The sequence below is a fragment of the Epithele typhae genome, assembly GCF_022376455.1.
Source record: "Epithele typhae strain CBS 203.58 chromosome Unknown BXZ73scaffold_20, whole genome shotgun sequence".
In the NCBI taxonomy this organism is placed as follows: domain Eukaryota; kingdom Fungi; phylum Basidiomycota; class Agaricomycetes; order Polyporales; family Epitheliaceae; genus Epithele; species Epithele typhae.
Genome location: NW_025954211.1, coordinates 200600 through 219648, shown reverse-complemented (window position 1 = coordinate 219648; position 19049 = coordinate 200600). Strand labels below are relative to the sequence as shown.

The 19049-nt window shown below is 56.0% G+C and overlaps 6 protein-coding genes across 6 annotated transcripts; 3 read left to right on the top strand and 3 right to left on the bottom strand.

The window, feature by feature from the left end:
- Positions 1–1454: 1454 nt before the first annotated feature.
- On the top strand, positions 1455–2206 carry BXZ73DRAFT_100851 (uncharacterized protein; the record flags this gene model as incomplete). Its single annotated transcript, XM_048014704.1, has 2 exons — positions 1455–1599; positions 1659–2206. The coding sequence occupies 2 exons, from the start codon at positions 1455–1457 to the stop codon at positions 2204–2206; spliced, it is 693 nt and encodes a 230-aa protein (XP_047878471.1).
- Positions 2207–2660: 454 nt separating this feature from the next.
- BXZ73DRAFT_100850 (uncharacterized protein) lies at positions 2661–2872 on the bottom strand (the record flags this gene model as incomplete). The annotated part of the gene is made up of 2 exons (XM_048014703.1): positions 2661–2707; positions 2770–2872. The coding sequence occupies 2 exons, from the start codon at positions 2870–2872 to the stop codon at positions 2661–2663; spliced, it is 150 nt and encodes a 49-aa protein (XP_047878470.1).
- A 272-nt stretch (positions 2873–3144) lies between these two features.
- Positions 3145–4270, bottom strand: BXZ73DRAFT_77113 (uncharacterized protein; the record flags this gene model as incomplete). The annotated part of the gene is made up of 5 exons (XM_048022593.1): positions 3145–3251; positions 3306–3344; positions 3458–3777; positions 4033–4111; positions 4162–4270. The coding sequence occupies 5 exons, from the start codon at positions 4268–4270 to the stop codon at positions 3145–3147; spliced, it is 654 nt and encodes a 217-aa protein (XP_047878469.1).
- Positions 4271–5828: 1558 nt separating this feature from the next.
- Positions 5829–7959, top strand: BXZ73DRAFT_100847 (uncharacterized protein; the record flags this gene model as incomplete). Its single annotated transcript, XM_048014702.1, has 21 exons — positions 5829–5906; positions 5967–5980; positions 6037–6078; positions 6138–6197; positions 6253–6262; positions 6320–6337; positions 6390–6415; positions 6466–6491; positions 6546–6580; positions 6633–6657; positions 6714–6725; positions 6786–6801; positions 6858–6900; positions 6963–7063; positions 7119–7165; positions 7228–7240; positions 7336–7363; positions 7421–7478; positions 7533–7557; positions 7615–7741; positions 7798–7959. 21 exons carry the CDS (start codon positions 5829–5831, stop codon positions 7957–7959), a joined length of 966 nt encoding a protein of 321 aa, XP_047878468.1.
- A 923-nt stretch (positions 7960–8882) lies between these two features.
- On the top strand, positions 8883–10359 carry BXZ73DRAFT_89669 (uncharacterized protein; the record flags this gene model as incomplete). The annotated part of the gene is made up of 3 exons (XM_048025354.1): positions 8883–9220; positions 9393–9678; positions 9838–10359. The coding sequence occupies 3 exons, from the start codon at positions 8883–8885 to the stop codon at positions 10357–10359; spliced, it is 1146 nt and encodes a 381-aa protein (XP_047878467.1).
- Positions 10360–10568: 209 nt separating this feature from the next.
- BXZ73DRAFT_100845 (peptidase family M48-domain-containing protein) lies at positions 10569–12560 on the bottom strand (the record flags this gene model as incomplete). Its single annotated transcript, XM_048014701.1, has 8 exons — positions 10569–10683; positions 10814–11016; positions 11141–11328; positions 11386–11455; positions 11520–11727; positions 11796–12049; positions 12121–12361; positions 12430–12560. 8 exons carry the CDS (start codon positions 12558–12560, stop codon positions 10569–10571), a joined length of 1410 nt encoding a protein of 469 aa, XP_047878466.1.
- Positions 12561–19049: the final 6489 nt, after the last annotated feature.

The window sequence follows — 19049 nt, the reverse complement described above, 5'->3', positions numbered from 1 at the left end:
GTCCTCCCCTCTGTCTATACGATTCTAGCGAGAGGAGCAAGGCACCCTCTGCGACGTCTGCATTGACAAGGCCACGACCGTCGCGGCATGTCGTCCAGGACCGTCATGGGGGCGTAGGGGGACTGAGAGGGAGACATGGAGGATAAGGACAAGGTTGGACAGGCGTGGAAGATGGAAAAACGCCGACATCACATCGGGGACACGTACATCCTCTCCCCGCAAGTGGCCTTCCCATCTCCGCCATGTCGGCCTTCCGGATGCTTTCCATTGGCGGGCCACGGGCGTCCGGCGGTCAGAATGCCCGCGGGTGGTCGGTCGACTGCACGTCCGTCTCCATCCGACGCAGCGACGTTCTGACGAAGAACGACGGGAAGAGTCGAGGGGGTGTGGAGGCGCAGGCCGAGTGCGACCAAAGCTGGCTGGGCATCGCTGAGAACCTGCTGCGACTGAAGATTGCTCTGCGTGCGCCGGCATGGGTGGATGTATGCGCGGGCGGCATCGGGTGGGAAGAGTTCTTTGCGCTCGTCGCGCGTACCGTCGCCGCCCAAGAGTGCGCGCAACGCGAGGACATGTTCGTTGTATGACGATGAGGTGCTTTGTGGACGGCGTGCGTAGTTCCAAGAAGTTCGCGTGTGAGAGGGAAGTGGAAAAGGATCGGAATGCAATCGCTCCGTGAGAGGTCTGCAGCAAAGCGGAGATGCAAATGTTGAAGTGCCGCCACACCCACGGTTCATCCAGTCCATCTCCGCTCCAAGGTCCGCAAACTGTCTCAGTTCTGAGTTGAAACATTCACCATCCACGCAGGAGGCACAACACCAGTCATAGCATTGCAATTGACTTGGCCAAAGCTGCTGGTCACAGAACTCTCCCGCCGTGTCTTCAAGGGGACCCCATGTGGTCTTCCGCCGTCTCCAGCAATTCGGCGACGAGTCCGGCAAGATAGCGACGCAAGTCATGGATAGAACATACGACGACATATGAGAGACCTCAGGCACACATGATGACAACACTCAATCCGCTTCTCATGTCGTATGCCTCTCAATCAGGTACCCAGGTCCCAAATGTCGCGAGGCCGTAGGGTCACCGGCATCCAGGCGGCGGGAACGCGGACGAGCGGGTGAACCGACGACTCCAAGTACAATCTCAGAGCTTCGCGCTTCAACAGTAGCAAGCGAACTTGAATGTCGCCCTCGGAGAAGCGTCACGGAAGTAGGAGCACCCTGGGCGGCGTGGGCGGAAGGTCGCGTAAGCGCGACTGCGATAGGGGACGCCTTCTCGCCGCGCGCTCTCACCTGAGCAGAGTTCTTCAGACGGGCGCACTGCCCCCGTCATCATCCCGGGAACTTGATGCTCTGCCTTCCGAGGGGCTGAGGGCACAGTGAGAGCAGCACAGAGGGAAACCCCTCAACGTTCCCCCCGACGAGCCCAAGCTTGCGCACCTGCGACGACCGACGATGCTCCGCCCACCGCCGCTATCTGGTGTTCTTGCATGGGGGACCCTGCTCTTGCTCGTGGCAGCGAACATTCTCATCGACGTCGCCCACGTCCGTGCGACGAAGCGCACCGCCGCGCTCCGTGCCCCACCAGCCTCCCGCTACTGTGCGTGCCCCTCGCCTCTCAGAAACTCGGTGCTCACCTCGAGAACGTCCTTCCCACAGCCTTCATCGACGAAGACTTCCCCCTCTACCTCCCCATCCCCTCACTTCCTAATCGCCGCGTCGCACTCGCGCTCGAAGAGTCCGCGCACTACCACTCCGCCGCCGCGGGCGTGGCTGGGCAGCTCGCCGATCAGGAGTGGCGCTACGTCGGCGGCGGCGGCGACGGCAACGTGCGCCTCGGGCCCTCCCGCCGGTTCTTCAACACCGGGTTCTCGTACGAGGTCCACTGCGCGCGCGTCCTCGCCTCCGCGTTCCAGAACCCGGCGCCCATGGGGGAGCGGCGGCGCGGGGAGGTCGAGCACGTGAAGCGGTGTCTGAACGTCGTCCGCCAGTTCGCGCTGTGCGGGGCGGACGCGGGACTGGAGCCGGCCTGGGTCGTCGGCGCGCCTGGGGTGCGCGACGGGCCTGGTTTACATGCAGGGCTTGGGGCGAGGAATCTCAGCGTGGAGAGGTGGGGCGGGGAGAAGAGGTGCAGAGACTTCCCGGGGATGTATGAGGCGATGGACGCGAACTGGGCGGAGTGGCGAGGGTACCAGAAGTCGTTGTAGGACTCTTCGTAGGACCATTCTTGTGTAATTTGAGCGCATATAGACACTACGCGCAGCTGAGAGAAGGACGGAGAGACCGTCAAGATGCAAAATGCGAGCAAGAAAGTTCAGCGCAACGAGTCGACGACTGGAGACGGCCCGATGGATTGTATAAGCAGCGCCATGCCGCCTTGGGCGATTTCGTCACGACGTCTTACTTCCGTCCTCCCCCAATCTCAATGAGCAGCTAACTTGTAGCAGACAGTTCAAAAAATATGAGATGCAGGTATAGATCAGATTTTTCGCAGATGATCGCAAGATTTTGCATGACTGCACGCGAATCAATGCTAACGATCGTATACTTCAACCCACAGATCGTGCCTCCCTGTGTATGATACCTTGATCCAACAGTCTAGTCTGCTCGCAGATGACACTCGAACCTACAGAAGACTTGTATTGCCGCGCCGGAGGGGCACTAGTCAGCTTGGAGCCAGATGAGTTCCTCAGTGTTGAACTCGACGGCTGAGAAACAATAATCATATTGTGAGACGAGCTCGTCGTCGTTTCACAGTATATGCACTCACCAGGTTCTGCATCGCGAGCGGCGGCGGGGAGGATAGGTACGGCGACAGCCATCCCCATCACGGCGGCAAGAGCAAATAGGGTAGTGATGGCCTTGAACTGCATCGCGAATGGTCTGGGTACGATGTGAGTCGATCCCTCCTCTCAGACAGTGTATTTTATACCTTCACCAGCGAAACGCGCTCACAGTCGCGAAAAGAATCACGATTTTAGGACACGCCTTTCTTACAGTGGACAGATCCAACGGATCCCGAGGCTATCCGTCTTGCTTCTGTTGTCATCTTCGTCATTGCGCTCGCGAACAAGGCTACCCGGGACATATAAAACCAGTTTCACACAACACGCTCTTCCAGTTTGACAGATCAGATACCTGTCGGTCAACGTCCATGACCGTAGTACCATTTACAAACAGTGTCAATCCATGAGTGCATCCTCTTTTCCTCTCTCTCTCTCTCTCTCACCCGGGTATACCAGACGTCTATATCTGTAACACAGGGTCAGTCCAGAGCCTTTGAGGTACGGGACGACGGTCACTTACTCTTCGTGTTCACCAATGGCGGTTTTAGTCGGAGTTGATCTCCAACCATTTCATTTCGCTAATCGGCAGGACCGCTGCTCGTACGGAGCGGAAGTATCATGACGACGCGTGAGTCCCATGCCTTCCGGAGAATGTGACGGACAAGCACTCACCCAGCTCCTCGGCGCGCGCCACCACGTCAGCGGCTGCCGGTGTCGGAGCAGCGGCGACAAGGCCAACAAGGGCCGCAAGGGCACAGAGCGCGGTGAATGCCTTGAGCTGCATCGTGGGATGTGGTGGGTGTGTGGCTGCGTGCTGCTGCGTGGTGGGACTGGGACGAGACCACTCATCCATGTTCTTATACCAGCCAGCTCCCGAACCCTCGAGATGAGGCTCCAATTCTTTCGAGCGGCCACCGATCCGGCCTCCCACTTCCGGGTCTCTGCTCACTGCCCCTCGCGGGTCCAGAGAAACCCCTGGTCCCTCGAGGCCACTGCAGGTGGACACGCGGTCGTCCGGACGTCACGGAGATGACGGCGACAGATCGTACCGAGGTTGATGCACGCGAAATTTGACGGGGATAACAACAGAGTATATGTGTGGTATCGCCGTACAGATAAGCAGAATTAGGTCGCATGTTTCCAGATGCTCTGAGCGATTGACTAAGTACATGTGCAACCTGGACGCGGATCTCATCAATGAAGATAAAGGTCTCTCAACACAACGGAACAAGCCCACAACGGCACACCCGACCCGCACGCGGAGGTGAGGATCAATCTGCTGCCTCGAGGAAGACGAGCTCCACAGCCGGAATATCTTCACCTGTGCTGGTACGTGAACTTCTATAACGTTGTGACATAACGTGGGAGGAGCTCACCTGGTTTCTCGGCACGCGCCACAACGGCAGCGTCTGCGGAGGGAGCAGCAGCAGCCATGACGAAGAAGGCGGCCAAACCGAGGAGCAGGGCGGCAATCCTGAAATGCATGGCAGATGCGGGGGGTGAGTTCCGTGCACTGGAGCCGCGGTATGTCGGAGTAACAGTCGGCGCCGAGAGACCTCACTGCCCTCTGGATGGTCTCTTTTATACCTCCAAAACATCATTCTCAGAATATACATGCCTTCGACTTCGAGGCGAATATGCTCCAAGCCAGGCTGAAGGGGTTCCCTTCTCCGAGAAGCACGTCTGAGGCTATGCTCGATCTTATTCAGTCTCAAAAATACCTCCTCCAAGCGCGCGGAAGACTCACACAGGGATCTTTGAAGACTCGCGACCGTATGGTGCCGGAACACGAACGTGATGGTTGCGGACATTGCCCGGTCTCACGCAGCCCGTTCGAGCGAGCGATTCTCATTCTTGTCCGCGCATGGGAACGCGCGCGCGTCGATCTGTCAAGCAATGGCGTGCAGCAGCGCCGCATGTACGTAGCCGCAGCGAAGGTTTCCTTTCGCACTCGGGGGACGAAAGGCCTGTGTTCGTCTACTCGCTCCTCGGCAGGTGCCAACAAATCCTAGATTTCCGGCGTTTTATCTAGCCGAGATGACCGGTGAATGCGCGCTTTGAGTTCGTCTGTAACGTCACACCAAGGACGAGTGTTGTGAACTGGGATTGAACTCGCGGCGTCGCCGCACAAAGCGTCTATGACGCACTTCCACTGGGGGCTACTCATGAACCATTTCGATTTCCACCCAATCGTTCGAGATTTCTGGAGTCGGTCAAGCCTCACAACTTCAAGTAGTGTGAACTCTGCTGTACTGTCGCCAGGGGACCGTGGCAGTAAGTATAGCGCTTATGAGCTAGGTTTGACACATTTCGGAGAGTCAATGTGACCGCCAAGTTCCAACCCGGAATTCAACATCGCTGGAAGAGCGCCTAACGGCTCGCGGTCAAGCTTGTCCGTGCCCTCTGCCGTCATCACGAAAGCGTGTGAACCCTACGCTCCCATGACAGTGCTTCCATCTTCCTTCCTATCATATGTGCTGCCTTCTGGAGTGCCATCATGCTCGTACGTATCCATTCCTCGCGACTTTGACTAGTTCTGTGTGTACTCGAGTACCTATTTGAAGGCTACACCTTTTTCTACCCTTCTTCCCAACAAGCCCGCTGTTGTGTTTCTCGCCGTCTTTCTTCGTCTATACTATACCTAGTGATTTGACCTTCAATGCCGCACATCGCCCGAGAAAATCGGCTGATCACGTATTCTTTGATCTCTATCACAGCGGTCGCCAGCGAAGCTAGTGCTCGTGGATACGACTCTCGCTTCTTAGCATCCGAAATACACCGGGACCACCTGCGCCGGGAGCAAATAGCTCTCCGCAGCGGCCTATATATATGCATGTACTCTCAGACGCGCGTTTATAAACGCATCGGTCTCCTCCCGCGTATCACCCGGTAATACTCGTCTGGTATGGCGATTCCTGTGACCGTGGGCAGCACTCTGGGAGCGTTGCTGATTGGGACATGGATTGGAATATTGTGAGTAACTGTCAGTTCTCTGCCCAATGACGCTCTATTTGACACATTCATCCTCGCTATCTTGTCTAGCATGTACGGAATCATTGTCCACCAACTGTTCCAGTACTTTGTCAAATACCCGAAAGATCCGCTTTTCCTCAAATTATGGGTAAGTTGAAGCTCTAGAGCGAAGCGAGACAGCGATTCACTGGCTTGTGTTACTCGACAGGTCATTCTCGCCTTGTGAGTATCTTTCTATCTCCAGTGTCTCGTACATCTCCTCAAGACCGTCTGCATAGTGTCACTGAGACAACCACAATCGTCATCTCCATGTTCGGGTCGTGAGTTTGTGTAATTTCACTCAGAACGTCATACTCTGAGAATCCTCGACGCACACCAGGTATCACTATTCGATTGTGAACTGGACCAACCCCGAAATTCTCGACGAGAGACCGCCAACGTGAGTGACAACCGATCCAGTACTCGTGTTGACTTAACTATAGAACATCTCATAGTGCCATTGTAGTACGTGATAATCCGTGTCGACATTTATTGACTGAACTCGACCGTGTGTTCTACTAGATTTTGCCCGTGATTATGGTGAGTGAACCGTTGATAATATAGACCGGCTGTGCTCTAACGTAAGACACAGACCATGACACCGGTGATCGTCGAACTGTATGTACCCCTTCTTTTCGACATGTATGTGACTAAGGAGCGCTCTTCAGCTTCTTCGCGCGTCGAGTATGGCTGTGTACGTATTTTGGTGAAGCACGTATGATCGTCTCGTAACAATTCTCTGCCGCAGTGGGGCCTAGGTACAGGCCGGTGGTCGTTATTGCGGTGCGTGAATTCTGGTTTGATATCCTACTCAACGAATGCTGAACTCTTGTAGTTTCTTCTTTTGTGCGGTTTCTTCGGTAAGTATTACATCTTTACGCGTCCCCGTTACTCATTTGCTTATGCGACCGCATAGTACCATATCCGAGTACGTACCAGGCGATGCAGTTCGCCAATGAAGGGTCTACTGAAGCATTTTGACTCTTAGCTATGGCCGTCTTGGGGTATGCAAAAGTGGTTTCTTTTGCGTTTTGTGACCTTGGACTCAACGACACGATAGATTCAACGATCCGAACCCAGCTGTGTACTTCAAACGTATCGCGGTACGTACATCATAACACCTCCCAGACGATGGCACTGATGCAACTGTCACATTACTTCACAGATGGTTTCGCGCATCGCTGTCCCGCTTGTGGAAGTCGCCGATTTGATGCTCACGACTGTGCTCGTCTACGTTCTTCACAAGAGCCATTCTGGGTTCCGCCGGTACGTCCTAGTTAAAATGCTCGTGACAGTTTTATGTCTTGAATACGTTTTGCAGGACCGATACGTTGATAGACTTGCTCATAAAATACGTCGTGACGACCCGTGAGTATCAATCGGCTCTTCCCATGACGTGAATGCTCAAAAATGGCCTCCGAAATCCACAGAATCTTCGATATGGTGAGAGACCTCTAGGGACCTCTTTTGGCCGGATTTTTGACGTCTATCTCCCCCACCTTCTCGGTCGTTTATCCACTGGGGTGAACGTGTCGCAGTGTCTTCTTGACCATGACAATGGTGCTGGTATGTTCGCTCACAGAACTTATAACTACCTCTGGACTGATGACTTACTTTTGTCAGGCGATGGTCTCCACGGATACGCTAGTCTCGTTTGCTGCAGAGATGTTCCTGTGCAAACGTGCGTCCATATCAAATCTTTCTGAAATAGCGAATGTCTGATCTGTGAAACCAGTACATGTCTGTGTGTTTTACACGACGTGAGATGCATTTCTATATTCTATATTCGCCTCTCACTTCAATCTATCTGGCCACAGCTTGAACGTTCGCGATAAGATCATCACGTTCAACGACATCACTAGAGCTCCGGCTATCAACATGTCTATGACAGGGCCTTTGAGCACCGGGCATACAATGAATTTCGGAAGGCCAAGCAGATCGGAGGTGAGTGTATATCAAAACCGTTCGATCTGTCTTCCACATGGCTCACGCACCAGTAGCAGGATTTCAGTAACACCATAGGGAGCACTCGAATCCAGTTGAAGACGATTGTGAGTGTTGGACCTGAAGGGAACAGGTCCACAGCGCCCCGTGCCGGTATAGACACGGAAGACGTCTTCGACGAGGAACGCAAGGCCGCAGAGCTGAACGCGGCAGAATGAGGGCGTGTATCAGTACAAAGAGACCTTGTTCCATACGGGCTTGTATATCTATGTCGGAATTTTGGGTGACGCGATTTGAAGACTGAATGCCAAACCCTCGAGAGGATCCATGGCAGTGTGAGTAGAGACTCGGATCGTCTTGTCCCATCCCACCATCGCTTCCCTCCCCGCTGCCACGCACATCGCGTGCAGAAGTACACGGCGAACTTCCCGCAGCGTCCAGCCAACTCCCAGGAGCCCACGGCAGGTGCGAATGACGCCGCCGTCAGCACGTGCATGACTGGTGGGCTCGGCTGTGACATTCTTGAGTATCTGTTGCGAGAAGCAGTGATGGGAAAGCGCTGCTTACGCCCTCAACCGCAAGAGCTTAGATGCGGTAATCCGGCACCGGGAGACCCAGCTCGCGAAGCGCGGGCTGTACGAGAACCTTCTCGACGGAGGACAGTTCGTGATGGTCAAGGAATAGCTTTCCGAGCCTCGGGATCGACGGCGAACTATCCGGGGAAATACGCACATCTTGTATAACGGCACGTCTAGAACTATCGCAGGGCGCACACAACCCGAGAGATCTCGCCCTCTCATCTCCGTATACCGTCGCGCCCACCGTCGCGTTCGCCAGCTCACCAACTACCACCTGTCGACGCCCGTCCCCTGGTCCGCAGTGCGCGTTCGGTAGCAAATGCTTCGAGGCAGAGTGGATAACCGAGCCTGTCCTCGACAACGCGACAAATTTACAGACGGGCCTTCATACGGTAGCCGTCCGCGAAGCTGGAGATGGGCGCCTCGGGCGACTCGGGTACGCCGGTCATGTCGCGAGTTCGATTCCGCGTGAGACCATTATATTTGGCGCCGCTGTCGGAGCCTCCTCCTTTTCCTGCTGCCCTTGCATACCACCCATGCCATTTTCCCTCTGGCCATAACACATGTCTGAAAAACACAAGAAGCGCAAGCAGAGACCCTACGAGACCTTCGAGCCTCCACAGCCCTCTCAACCCGACACCTCTCTTTTCATCCAGGCTCACGAAGCGGACCTCGTACACGGGCCTAACGCGGCCTCGGCGGCGCGTTCTCTGGAGGTCTCCTTCGTGGAGACCGCGGGACGGAGGAAATTGGTTCCCGGCGAAGGGCTAATCAAGTGGGCTAGCCAGCTGGCCGCGTCTTTCCAAGACTTCTCCAAGGACGAGCACCTACACCTGGGCAGCGGCGGCGCACGAGCACGAGAAACCGCGTCCGAGGACGACGACGGGGTGTGGGTGGACAGGTACGCCGTTCTTTGATTTCTCGAGCGTGTTCGAGGTACTGTGCAAGACGTGGTGCCTTCCCGTCCGGACTTGCTGAGCTGCCCGCCCGAGTCACCGTAGAACGTTGTGAGGTTTTTGTACGACATCCCCGTCTCCCCTCCCGCGACCCTCCTTGCTGACGTCGGTCTCCAGGTACGATGCGAGACTGCTCCTCGAGTCCCTCCCGGAGCCTCCTCTCCCCCCATCCGCACCCGTAGCCGAGCCGCCGTCGCCCGGGGGCTGGTCCGACCTCCCCTCCGACGCCGAAGACACATTCTTCTTCTCCACACGCGAGGTGGCAGACTACCGCCGCGACAAGCGGCGGCGCGTGCTCGACGACAACCGCGAGGCCCGGTTGCACGCTCTGCGCGACGCAGACGGCTCCGACGACGACGACCCCAAGGACCCAAAGGATGACTGGGGCGGGAGCGACGAGGAGGTGCGCACGCCCACCACCCTTCTCCGTACCCCTTCCGCTCACTCGCATTCGTTCGTCCTCCTCCGCCTCGTCCGCCCCGCGCCTTCTCCCCACCCCGCGCCCTCTTTCACGCCCTCTTCATCCGACCCTCGCCCCTCCCCTCCTCCCACACGCCCGCAGCCCGACTCGCCGCAGCGCGAGCTCATGCGCCGCACCGCCGCGCACGTCCTCGGCTCGCCCAACCCCGCGCAGCTGCAGATGCGGATCCTCGCGAACCACGGCGCGGACCCGCGCTTCGCCTTCCTCCGCGGCCGCTGGGCGCGCGCGTGGCGCCTCGAGCTGGCGCGGCAGAAGCAGACACGGGCGCAGACGCAGGCTGAGGAGCGGGCGGCGGGCGGCGGAGGCGCGGGCATCGGTGGGCTGGCGGGGTATGGGGATAGCGATGAGGAAGAGGGTGAGGACGAGGGTGAGGCCGGAAGGGGAGAGTGTGGAGACATGGAGGTGGATGGAGCGGCTGACGCGACAGATGGGGGCGGGAGGGACGAGGGAGGCGTGCAGAGTCCTCCGCTCCCTCGGGAACCACCCCCAGCTCCTCCGACAGAGCAGGATGAGGAAGCGTTGAAAGCCGCACGGAGGGCGAAAGCAAAGGAGTGGGCGGAGAAGCGGCGTGCCGAGAAGGAGAATGAGGCAAAGCAGACGTAGGACTCGCAGGGATGCATTGGATATATTCCAACAACTTTCTTCGCCTGCTAGTATCTTTGTCGACACAAACCGTACCGCCACATGCTTTCCGGGGGATAGAGGAAGGGTTGAATAAATACACTACGTACAACAGATGTAATGCAAGTATCCACAACACGTCGGACAGTTGCTTAACCCCTGCTCGCCCCCTTCGTCCGAAAGCTCGCCCTTCAAAGCTCCTTTTTCTGCGCGGCGGTGTTCGCAGCGGCCGCAGCGCTCTTGTACCCATCGAGCGCGCGGAGCCGCTCCGTCAGCGTCGGGTGCGAGTGGTGGTACGCCGAATATCTGCCAACGTCCCGTCAGTCTCAGATAGCCACGAAGGTGATGGAGGTGGGGATCGGGGCAGAGGCTGGAGGGGAGACAGCGAACGCAGCAGGAGGAGAAGGAAAGAAAGGTGGAGGGAGAAGGGACTCACAGCCAGTCGACCCAGACGGTGGACAGGTTCTCGACGTGGAGCGCGATGAGCGCGCGCCCGAGGCGGTCGCCCATGTCCGCCATCTTGGCCTCGCTGAGCATCGTCTGGAGCTCGCATGCGAACCGGTCGGCCTCGTACTCGAACCGGCGGCTGATCGCGTTGATCGCAATCCCGACGATGGCCTCCATCGGTGTCAGCAGCATCTGCAGGCGGGCGACGACGTTAGCGCGCTTGTCTCCAAGCATGAGGAGTGGAATGCGACGAGGATAGGGGTTTGGGACGGGGAGGGAAAGAGGAAAAGGAGAAAACAAAAAGGAGGAAACGCACCTGGTAGAGAAGGAAGGCGACGATGGTCGGCGGATGTGCGGCGACGGCGGTGGGGAAGTTGAACGCGGCGAGGAGCGGCGGGGCATGGAGGAAGGCGGGGAACAGGGCGAGGATGGTGAAGATGTGCACCTGCGAGACGAGGAGGAGCTTCGTCGGGTGGATGTGGTACCAGTGACCGAGCTCGTGTGCTGTCAGGATGTGGATCAGAACGGCGAGACGGGAGAAAGAATGGGAGGAGCACACACCGAGGACCGCCTCGACCTCCTCCGCCTTGCTCTGTTTGATGAGCGTGTCGAAGATGACGATGTGCTTGCTCTGCGGGATTGCACCATCGAGGTGAGCAAGCGGCATGCATACACACAGGTTGAAGGCGACGTACCCAGGGGAGGCCGAAGAAGTACGCGTTGCTGTGCGAGCTCCGCTTCGAGCCGTCAATCTCGTACAGGTGCTTGAGCGGGAACTTGAGCTTCGACGCTAACGCCTCGATACGCCCGCGGAGGTCGCCCTCGGAGAGGGGGGAGAGCTTGTTGAAGAGCGGCTGGATGACGGTCGGGTAGAGGACGACCATCGACATCTGGAACATGAGCCTGCAGGACGGTGGAGAGCGGAATGAGAAACTCGCGACGGACGAGAAAAAGTGAGAGAAAAAACGTACAGGAACGCCATGAGCCATGGAACAAAGCGGTCGCCCGCCCACTTGAAGATGGAGAGGAACGCAGCGAGGAAAGGGGCACCGATGGCGAAGCCGATAAGCCAGCTCTTGAGTAGGTCGGTGACGAAGAGAGAAGGCGTGGTCTTGTTGAAGCCGTGCTTCTCCTCGAGGACGAAGGTCTGGTAGAGGGAGAACGGGAGGGAGGGCAGGCTCGAGATGAAGAAGAGCACAAACGCGAACGCGATCGACTGCACGATCTGCGGGGCGCGAAAGGGTGGGATGAACACGCTGCGTGTAATGAGGCGGAAGGCGGGCGCGCAGGACGTACCTCGTACTCCGGCCCATACCCTAGCTTGTTCACGATCCATCCACCCGCAATCCAACACCATGCGACGAGGTTGAGTTGGATGAAGACCGAGTCGACGACCTGCTTGAGGAGCCCGGAAATGAGAGAGAACTTGGCCTTGTCTTTGCCGTACTCCTGCGACTTCTTGAACGTCTCGGGCTTGAAGTGGTCCGCTAGAGCAGGGGGCGGCTCGGTCTTTGAGTAGAGCGGGTACTGGCGGAGCCTAGAAAAACGGGCGCGTCAAGCTGTGGGCAGACTCGCAGAACATGAGAACTCGGGGACAGCACTTACAAGAGGTAGGACTCGAAGAGACAGACGGCCCAGGAGGACGCCTGGAGGTAGAGCTTCCAGTCGAAGGACTCGGTGGAGACCCACGCGAGCTGCGACTGGACGGCGTCCAGGCCAGCGTTCAGGTATTCCATAGTCTCGGTTTCAAGATGAAGAGAGGTGGCCAGGAACAGACGTTAGACCATGCAAGAGTGCGGTGAAGGAGAGACGAGGAAGCTAACAGCCTGCGGCAAGGGTGGCGTGTGCGGCCACTGAGACGCCTTAGCGCGCGCGGCTATCTACGAGATTAGATAGCGCACCGGCCGAGACTCGCGAGGGAGATTGGAGGTACGAAAGCCCAAACAGCTTCTGGAGATTGCTCCTCCAGAAGCGGGCCCTTTTATATTCGCTAGCTACGATGTACATGAGTCAATGTGAGTCGCGCGTGCATTCGCGTGCTGCAGCGTTAGCTCGCCTGCTTGCACTCACATGTCGGGTAGAGTCAACGGAAATACAAAGAGCAATCGCACGAAAGGCGCGAGGCGTCTGCGTACGATACTGGAAGAAGTAACTACGTAGTCAGGGCGCTGGTACGCTCCAGGCACAAGAGGCAACGTGCAGGAGCGCGCGGTCACTCTCCACGGCCCGGTTGTACATGAGGCGCTCAAGTGAGCTCTTGTACGGCGCGCGGTAGCCTCGTGGCTGGGCGTCGGAGCCGCGCGCTGCTTACTAACACCGTGACTTGCGTGATTACTGGAAAAGGCAAATTTCCGTAACATCACCCCCCTCTCTAACATCGTGTCCTCACGATTCAGGCCAGAGTCCAGACGCGAAGCGGAACAGTCATCGTTCCTTTCCATCTGTCCCATTTGCGCGACCACTTATCCCATTCGTGATCCAAAGGGTCCGTGATCTGAACTAGACGCGCGCGTGGTCCTAGTAGACGGAAAGGTCGGGGGGCGGTAGGATTATGCTTGTGGTAGTCGTCGATTAGATCCTTGTACTTATCGAACAACTTTCCACGGGGGACCCAGGTGTTCTCGGAGATGGGCTTGTCTTTCCACTTGACGAGGTATTGCACAGTACCGGACTCGAACTTGGAGTTTACCACGGTCTCGGGCTCTTCGGGCTTGTCGACACCTTCAGGCGCCATGGTCTCTAAGCGCTCTTGGTTGTTGAACTCGGGGGCGAATGCAGGGGTAAGCAGATCTTCGTTGAACACGGGGTGGATACCACTGAGAGCCTTGGGTAGCTTCAGCTTGTATGCACTTGCGCCGACTTTTGCGAGGATTTTGAAGGGACCGTAGCGCTTGTGCTCCAACTTTTTGTTTGGACGCACAGTGGTGATGTTTAGCGCTTCCAACCACACGAGATCTCCTTCTTGGTAATCTCGTGCGGGATTGCGGTGTCGGTCGAATTTCTCCTTCATGATTTTCTGTGCTGCCTTCAGGCTTTCTGTAGCGGCTTCAGAAATATCATCCATGCGTGTTTTGAACTGTTCGGCTGATTCGCTCTTTGCCGGCTTGTGTGTCTCTACCCCAGTGTACGGATGGAAGCCGTGTGTCATGTAGAAGGGGGAGAACTTAGTGGCAGAATGTTGTCGATTGCGATATGCAAAGAGCGCGAGCGGTAGCCAGTCGACCCAGTCGTCTTGTCGGTGATTGATGAAGATGCGGAGGTAGTTCTTGATTTCTCGGTTCATACGTTCAGTTTGCCCATCTGTTTGTGGATGGTACGCCGTACTTGGGTTTCCCTGTATTCCTAACTTTTGGTACAAGCTCTTCGTGAAGTTGGATACGAACTGTGGTCCTCGGTCCGATGTGATCTTGCGTGGGAGTCCATGTTGCGACCAGACGTGCTTGAGTAAGATGTTTGCGTATCCTTCTGAGTCTAGTGCTTCGAGGCATGGAACTGCAATTACGTCCTTGGACTTCATGTCTACACACACGAATATGGAGTCAAAGCCGAGGCATCTTGGTAGGTGCGTGATCAGATCTACAGAGATGTATTCCCAGTTTCGACTAGGAATCTCGTGCGGATGCAGTGGGGCTGACTTGGCTTGCGTGCGTATTTTCGTTCGTTGACATGTGGTGCACCCTATGATGTACTTTGCGACGTCCTTGCGTAGCGTTGGCCACCAGTATGAACGTTGCACAAGATCTTGAGTCTTGCTCCGGCCCGGATGGCCAGCGCTAACAGAGTTGTGATGCGCGCCGATGATGCGTCCGCGGAGCGCTTTGTCATCAGGAATGACAAGCTTCCCCCTCCTATAGATCAGGCCGTCCTCGGTCTGAACGTAGTCTTCGTTTATGCCCACACGGTTACGTATATCTTCATCCATTTTAGACATTAAGTCTGTCACGGATGTGATGATATTCGTAGTTCCATCTATTGTAGTCTTGCGGAATAGATGTGGTTTCAACAGTACTTCGTTCTCGACTTCTTCCTTGTCGGCAGTGTGATCGGGTCGTCGTGATAATGCGTCTGGCTTCCCCATGGTCTTCCCTGGGTGGTGGCTGAGTTCGAGATCGTATTCTTCTATTGCAAGTAGCCACCGGACTTGTCGGGGACTTAAGCGCTGAGGGTTTCGGAAGTATTCTAGGTTCTTGTGGTCTGTCCAAACTTCTACGGGATGTGCGGCTCCAAGTAGGAAGTGCCTCCATTCGTCAAGTGCGTGTATTACTGCCAGCATCTCACGATCATAGATCTGGTAGTTCTTTTCTGCACTTGTCAGAGATCTCGATAGGAAGGCTATGGTTCGCCACTGCCCGTCTTGCTTCTGCGATAACTCGGCTCCTAGCGCGTAGTTTGAGGCGTCGCACTCGATCTTGAATGGATCTGAATCGTTGGGGACAGCGAGGACAGGTGCGCTCGTAATCAGTTTCTTGATAGCTTCAAACGCGCTCTGTTCTTCGTGTGTCCATTGCCACTCTACGTCGCCTGTCAGGCGATTTAAGGGTCCGGCTGCTTTCGAGAAGTCTTTGATGAATCGTCTGTAGAAGTTCGCGAATCCTAGAAACCCTTGTACGTGTTTCTTGCAGGTCGGAGTTGGCCACTCGGTGACACCGGCTACCTTGGCGGGGTCCATCTTGATAATTCCTGGCGCTATGATGTGTCCTAGATATTCAGTTTCTTGTACTTCAAACTCGCACTTCTCGGGTTTGCAGGTGAGTTTGTCGTCTCGCAAGATCTTGAGCACTTCGCGTACAACGCGTCTGTGTTCGTGAAGATCTTGCGAGAGTATAAGAATGTCGTCTAGGTACACAATGACCTTGCCTTGCAAGATGAGGTTGCGGAAGATGTCGTTCATCATCATTTGGAAGGTTGAGGGAGAGTTTGATAGTCCGAAGAACATAACCGTGGGTTCAAACAGTCCTCGGTTTGTGATGAACGCAGCCTTCTCCTCGTCTCCATCTTTCATGCGGATATTATTGTATCCCCATCGCACGTCGAGCTTGGTGTAGTACTTGGCTCCTTTGAGGCGATCAAAGATATCTGACATGAGAGGTAGTGGGTACTTGTTCTTTTTGGTCATGGAGTTCAACTTGCGATAGTCTTGTACCGGTCTTAGCTTACCATCCTTCTTTTTTACGAAGAAGAAAGGTGCTCCCCATGGTGACTTAGAGGATCGAATTCGTCCAGTGCGCAGGTTCTCATCCAAGAACTCATCCAGTGCTTGTTGGTGTTGTCGGGGCATTGGATACACCTTTCCACAGTATGGTTTCGCGTCAGGCAGGAGTTCTATAGCGTGATCGTATGGGCGTCGCTCGGGTAGTGTGTTGAATGTACTGTCTTCAAACACGTCCTTGAAGTCGTGATAATGTGCGGGAACCACTTCTTCAAACGTTGCGGGGGCGCGTTTCTTGCTCTGTTCAATGGCGATATCCATAGCTACTGAAGCTCTTCTTGCATGCAAGTAGGCAGGGACGTCCATCATGAACACGCGTTCACCTTCATCCAGAACGTGTTCGCAAGTGTGGGGACAGCGGCTGAACTCCACAGACTTCTTTTGCCAGTCGATCTGTGGGTTGTGGTGCTGGATCCATTCGTGTCCGAGGAATAGATCGGCCTTGCCTAGGTCGGTGACCAGTAAGTGCATCATTTCTCGGTGATTTCCGATTGTGATGAACACTTCTACGTAGTGGGTTATACTTCCACCTATGTTTGGTGTGCCGTCCGCATTGTGTACAGGTATGGGTCGGTCATAGGCACGCATGGTTAAACCAGCTCGTCGTACCAGATCGCGGTGTATGCATGATCCTGTACACCCGGTGTCTAGTAGGGCCTGCACACTTGTTCGTTTGGTGGTTTCTGGATTCTCAAGCTCTAGCGGGATGTCCATTTGTCGCTTAGAACCTAGCGCTCTGACCACGCTGAAAAGCTTGGGTCCGATGCGGTTGATGCCGAAAGTGTTGGGTGTGTTTTGTTCCGCTGCACTCGGAGTTTTCGTTCTTTTTTTGGTAGTATTGGAGAGAGAATTAAGTACAGATTCCCGTCTGCCGCGCTTCACTGGTGAAGACGCTCTCTCGGTAGGTACATAAGGAACAGAGGAATCTACAGTGTTCGCTAGGTCCGGAACTTCGTATACAGGTAGGCAAGCGAAACGATTCTTAGTAGCTATAGTACATTGAGGGAGAACGGAATTGATTACGAGGGGGGAACGGGGTCGTGCAGCAACTCCGTCCCAAACGAAAAACCCTGCGACAGGAAGTCTTCGGGCTCCTCGGAGACCCAGGCGCGTATAGCATCGACAAACTCCGAGCGCTCGACGGATTCCCACGCGCGCAGCGTCTGCGTCGGGCGGTTCGGAATATGCCAGGGTGATCCGCACGTGCCGGCTTGATCCTTGCGCGCGGCGCACTCGGGCTTGCGGCACTTTTGCGCGTTCAGCCTGTCGATGTCCATAGGTTGTCCTTTTCCTCCGTAGGTAACCCCGGTTGGCTCGCGTCGGTCCGTCCTAGGTTCGTACAGCGGGCGTGATGGTGCGGGCCTTGGTGGTGTTTCGTTGTGGTTCGCGCGCGAGTTTGTGTTGACCGTCGCGCGCGCAGTACTGGTGGTCGCGTGCGAGTCGCGCTGCATAAGTCCGAACTCGCGGTCTGCTTCGTCCAGGTCTGTGATGCGGGTCTTCCATTCCTGGTACGTCGCGGGGCGGATGTGTGATCTGTAGATGTCCTTGAGGAGGTCTTTGCGTGTCTTCTGTAAGACCATCTCAACGATTGTTCCGTCAGTGAGGGATAGTCCAGCCGCTAGCACAAGGCGCTCGAATTCTATGAAGAAGTCCACTGCGTTGGTCGTCCCCTGTCGGTACAGCGTGAGGTCGTGGAACGCTCGTCGCTTAGCATTCTTGTCTAGAAACACTGCGTCCATCGCATCCCAGAAAGCTTCATGGTCGGTGAAGTCCCAGCGACCGTTGACGTCGTGAGTGGTTCTGAACGCGTTCTTCCATTGTTCTATGGCATTCGTTCCGCGCACGAATGAGAGCACGTATCCGACAATGTCTTCTATGGGACCTCCTCGGGTTAGGAGCTTCATCTCGTTCCTCCAGTTGACGTATTTGGTTCTATCGCCTGCAAACAGTTCCGGTTCCTTCTTCCGGTAGTATGCCGGAGACGTGTTGGTCGCGTTTACTGTCACTGGGGGAACATTAACTTGGACAGGTACAGCGGTAGTGGCGTGATCGGAGAGGTGTCGGAGGATGTCGACAACGACTTGGAACTGTGCGGGGTCAATTTGTGACGCCATCGTTGTCGTTGTTGGTGGTACAGTTGGTGGCGGAGTTCCGTCTGGGCCTTGATCAGGTTCGGATGTGGTGTCGCTAATGTCGGGCGTTTCGGAAGGAGGTGTTGTGGTGGGATCAACAACGGTCTCGTCGGGGTCTTCGAAGTTTTCTTCGACTTCTTCCTCTTGTGGTGGGATGATCTCTGCCCAGCGCGCTGAGATGAAACGGCGGATATCGCTGGTGGTATCGTCGTAGCGCCGGGGACAGGGATTATGTTCGCAACGTTGGAGTTGCCTGGTACCCTCTGGTCTGTACGCGTCGTAGTCGTCTTCGACGTTGTGCGCGTGAAAGCGCCCTTCGCACCGGAGTGGTCGCGACACGTTGAGGAACTGTTGCGGAGCCTAGGAGTCGAGTGATTCGGGCAAGTCGGCGAAGAGACGGCTGAGCGCTTTTCGCGTGGGAATTGTTTAGGCGAGGTTCTGTCTACACGACTGTCTGAACCTAGTAGAGGGCGTGGAACACTAGCTGACGCTCGAGGCGTGGGAGGATGTGGAGGCTGTGGCGAGTGCGTAGGTACTCTAGGTACTCTCCAATGGGTAGGACGTATAGGATGAGGCCGAATTGGAGGTTGGGGGCGAGAGAATTAAAACGTAAGGCGTTCTCGCCGGGATCGAGGTTGTCAAAGGTGGCTACGCGAGTACGTCTCCTCTCGTTGTCTTCAGTGGATAAGGTGAATACAATGCGGCCGTTAGGGAGCCAATCGAAGCGGTAGAACACGTGGGTCCAGGGGCCTCCTTCGATGTATTGGTAAGCAGGGGCGGTGCCGGGAGCGGCGTCTACCGTAGTGCAGTCTGCTGCGAACCAATAGCTATCGTGCTCGCTCACGCGGTAGGCTGTAGTGGTGTCAAGGTCGATAGCAGAAAGC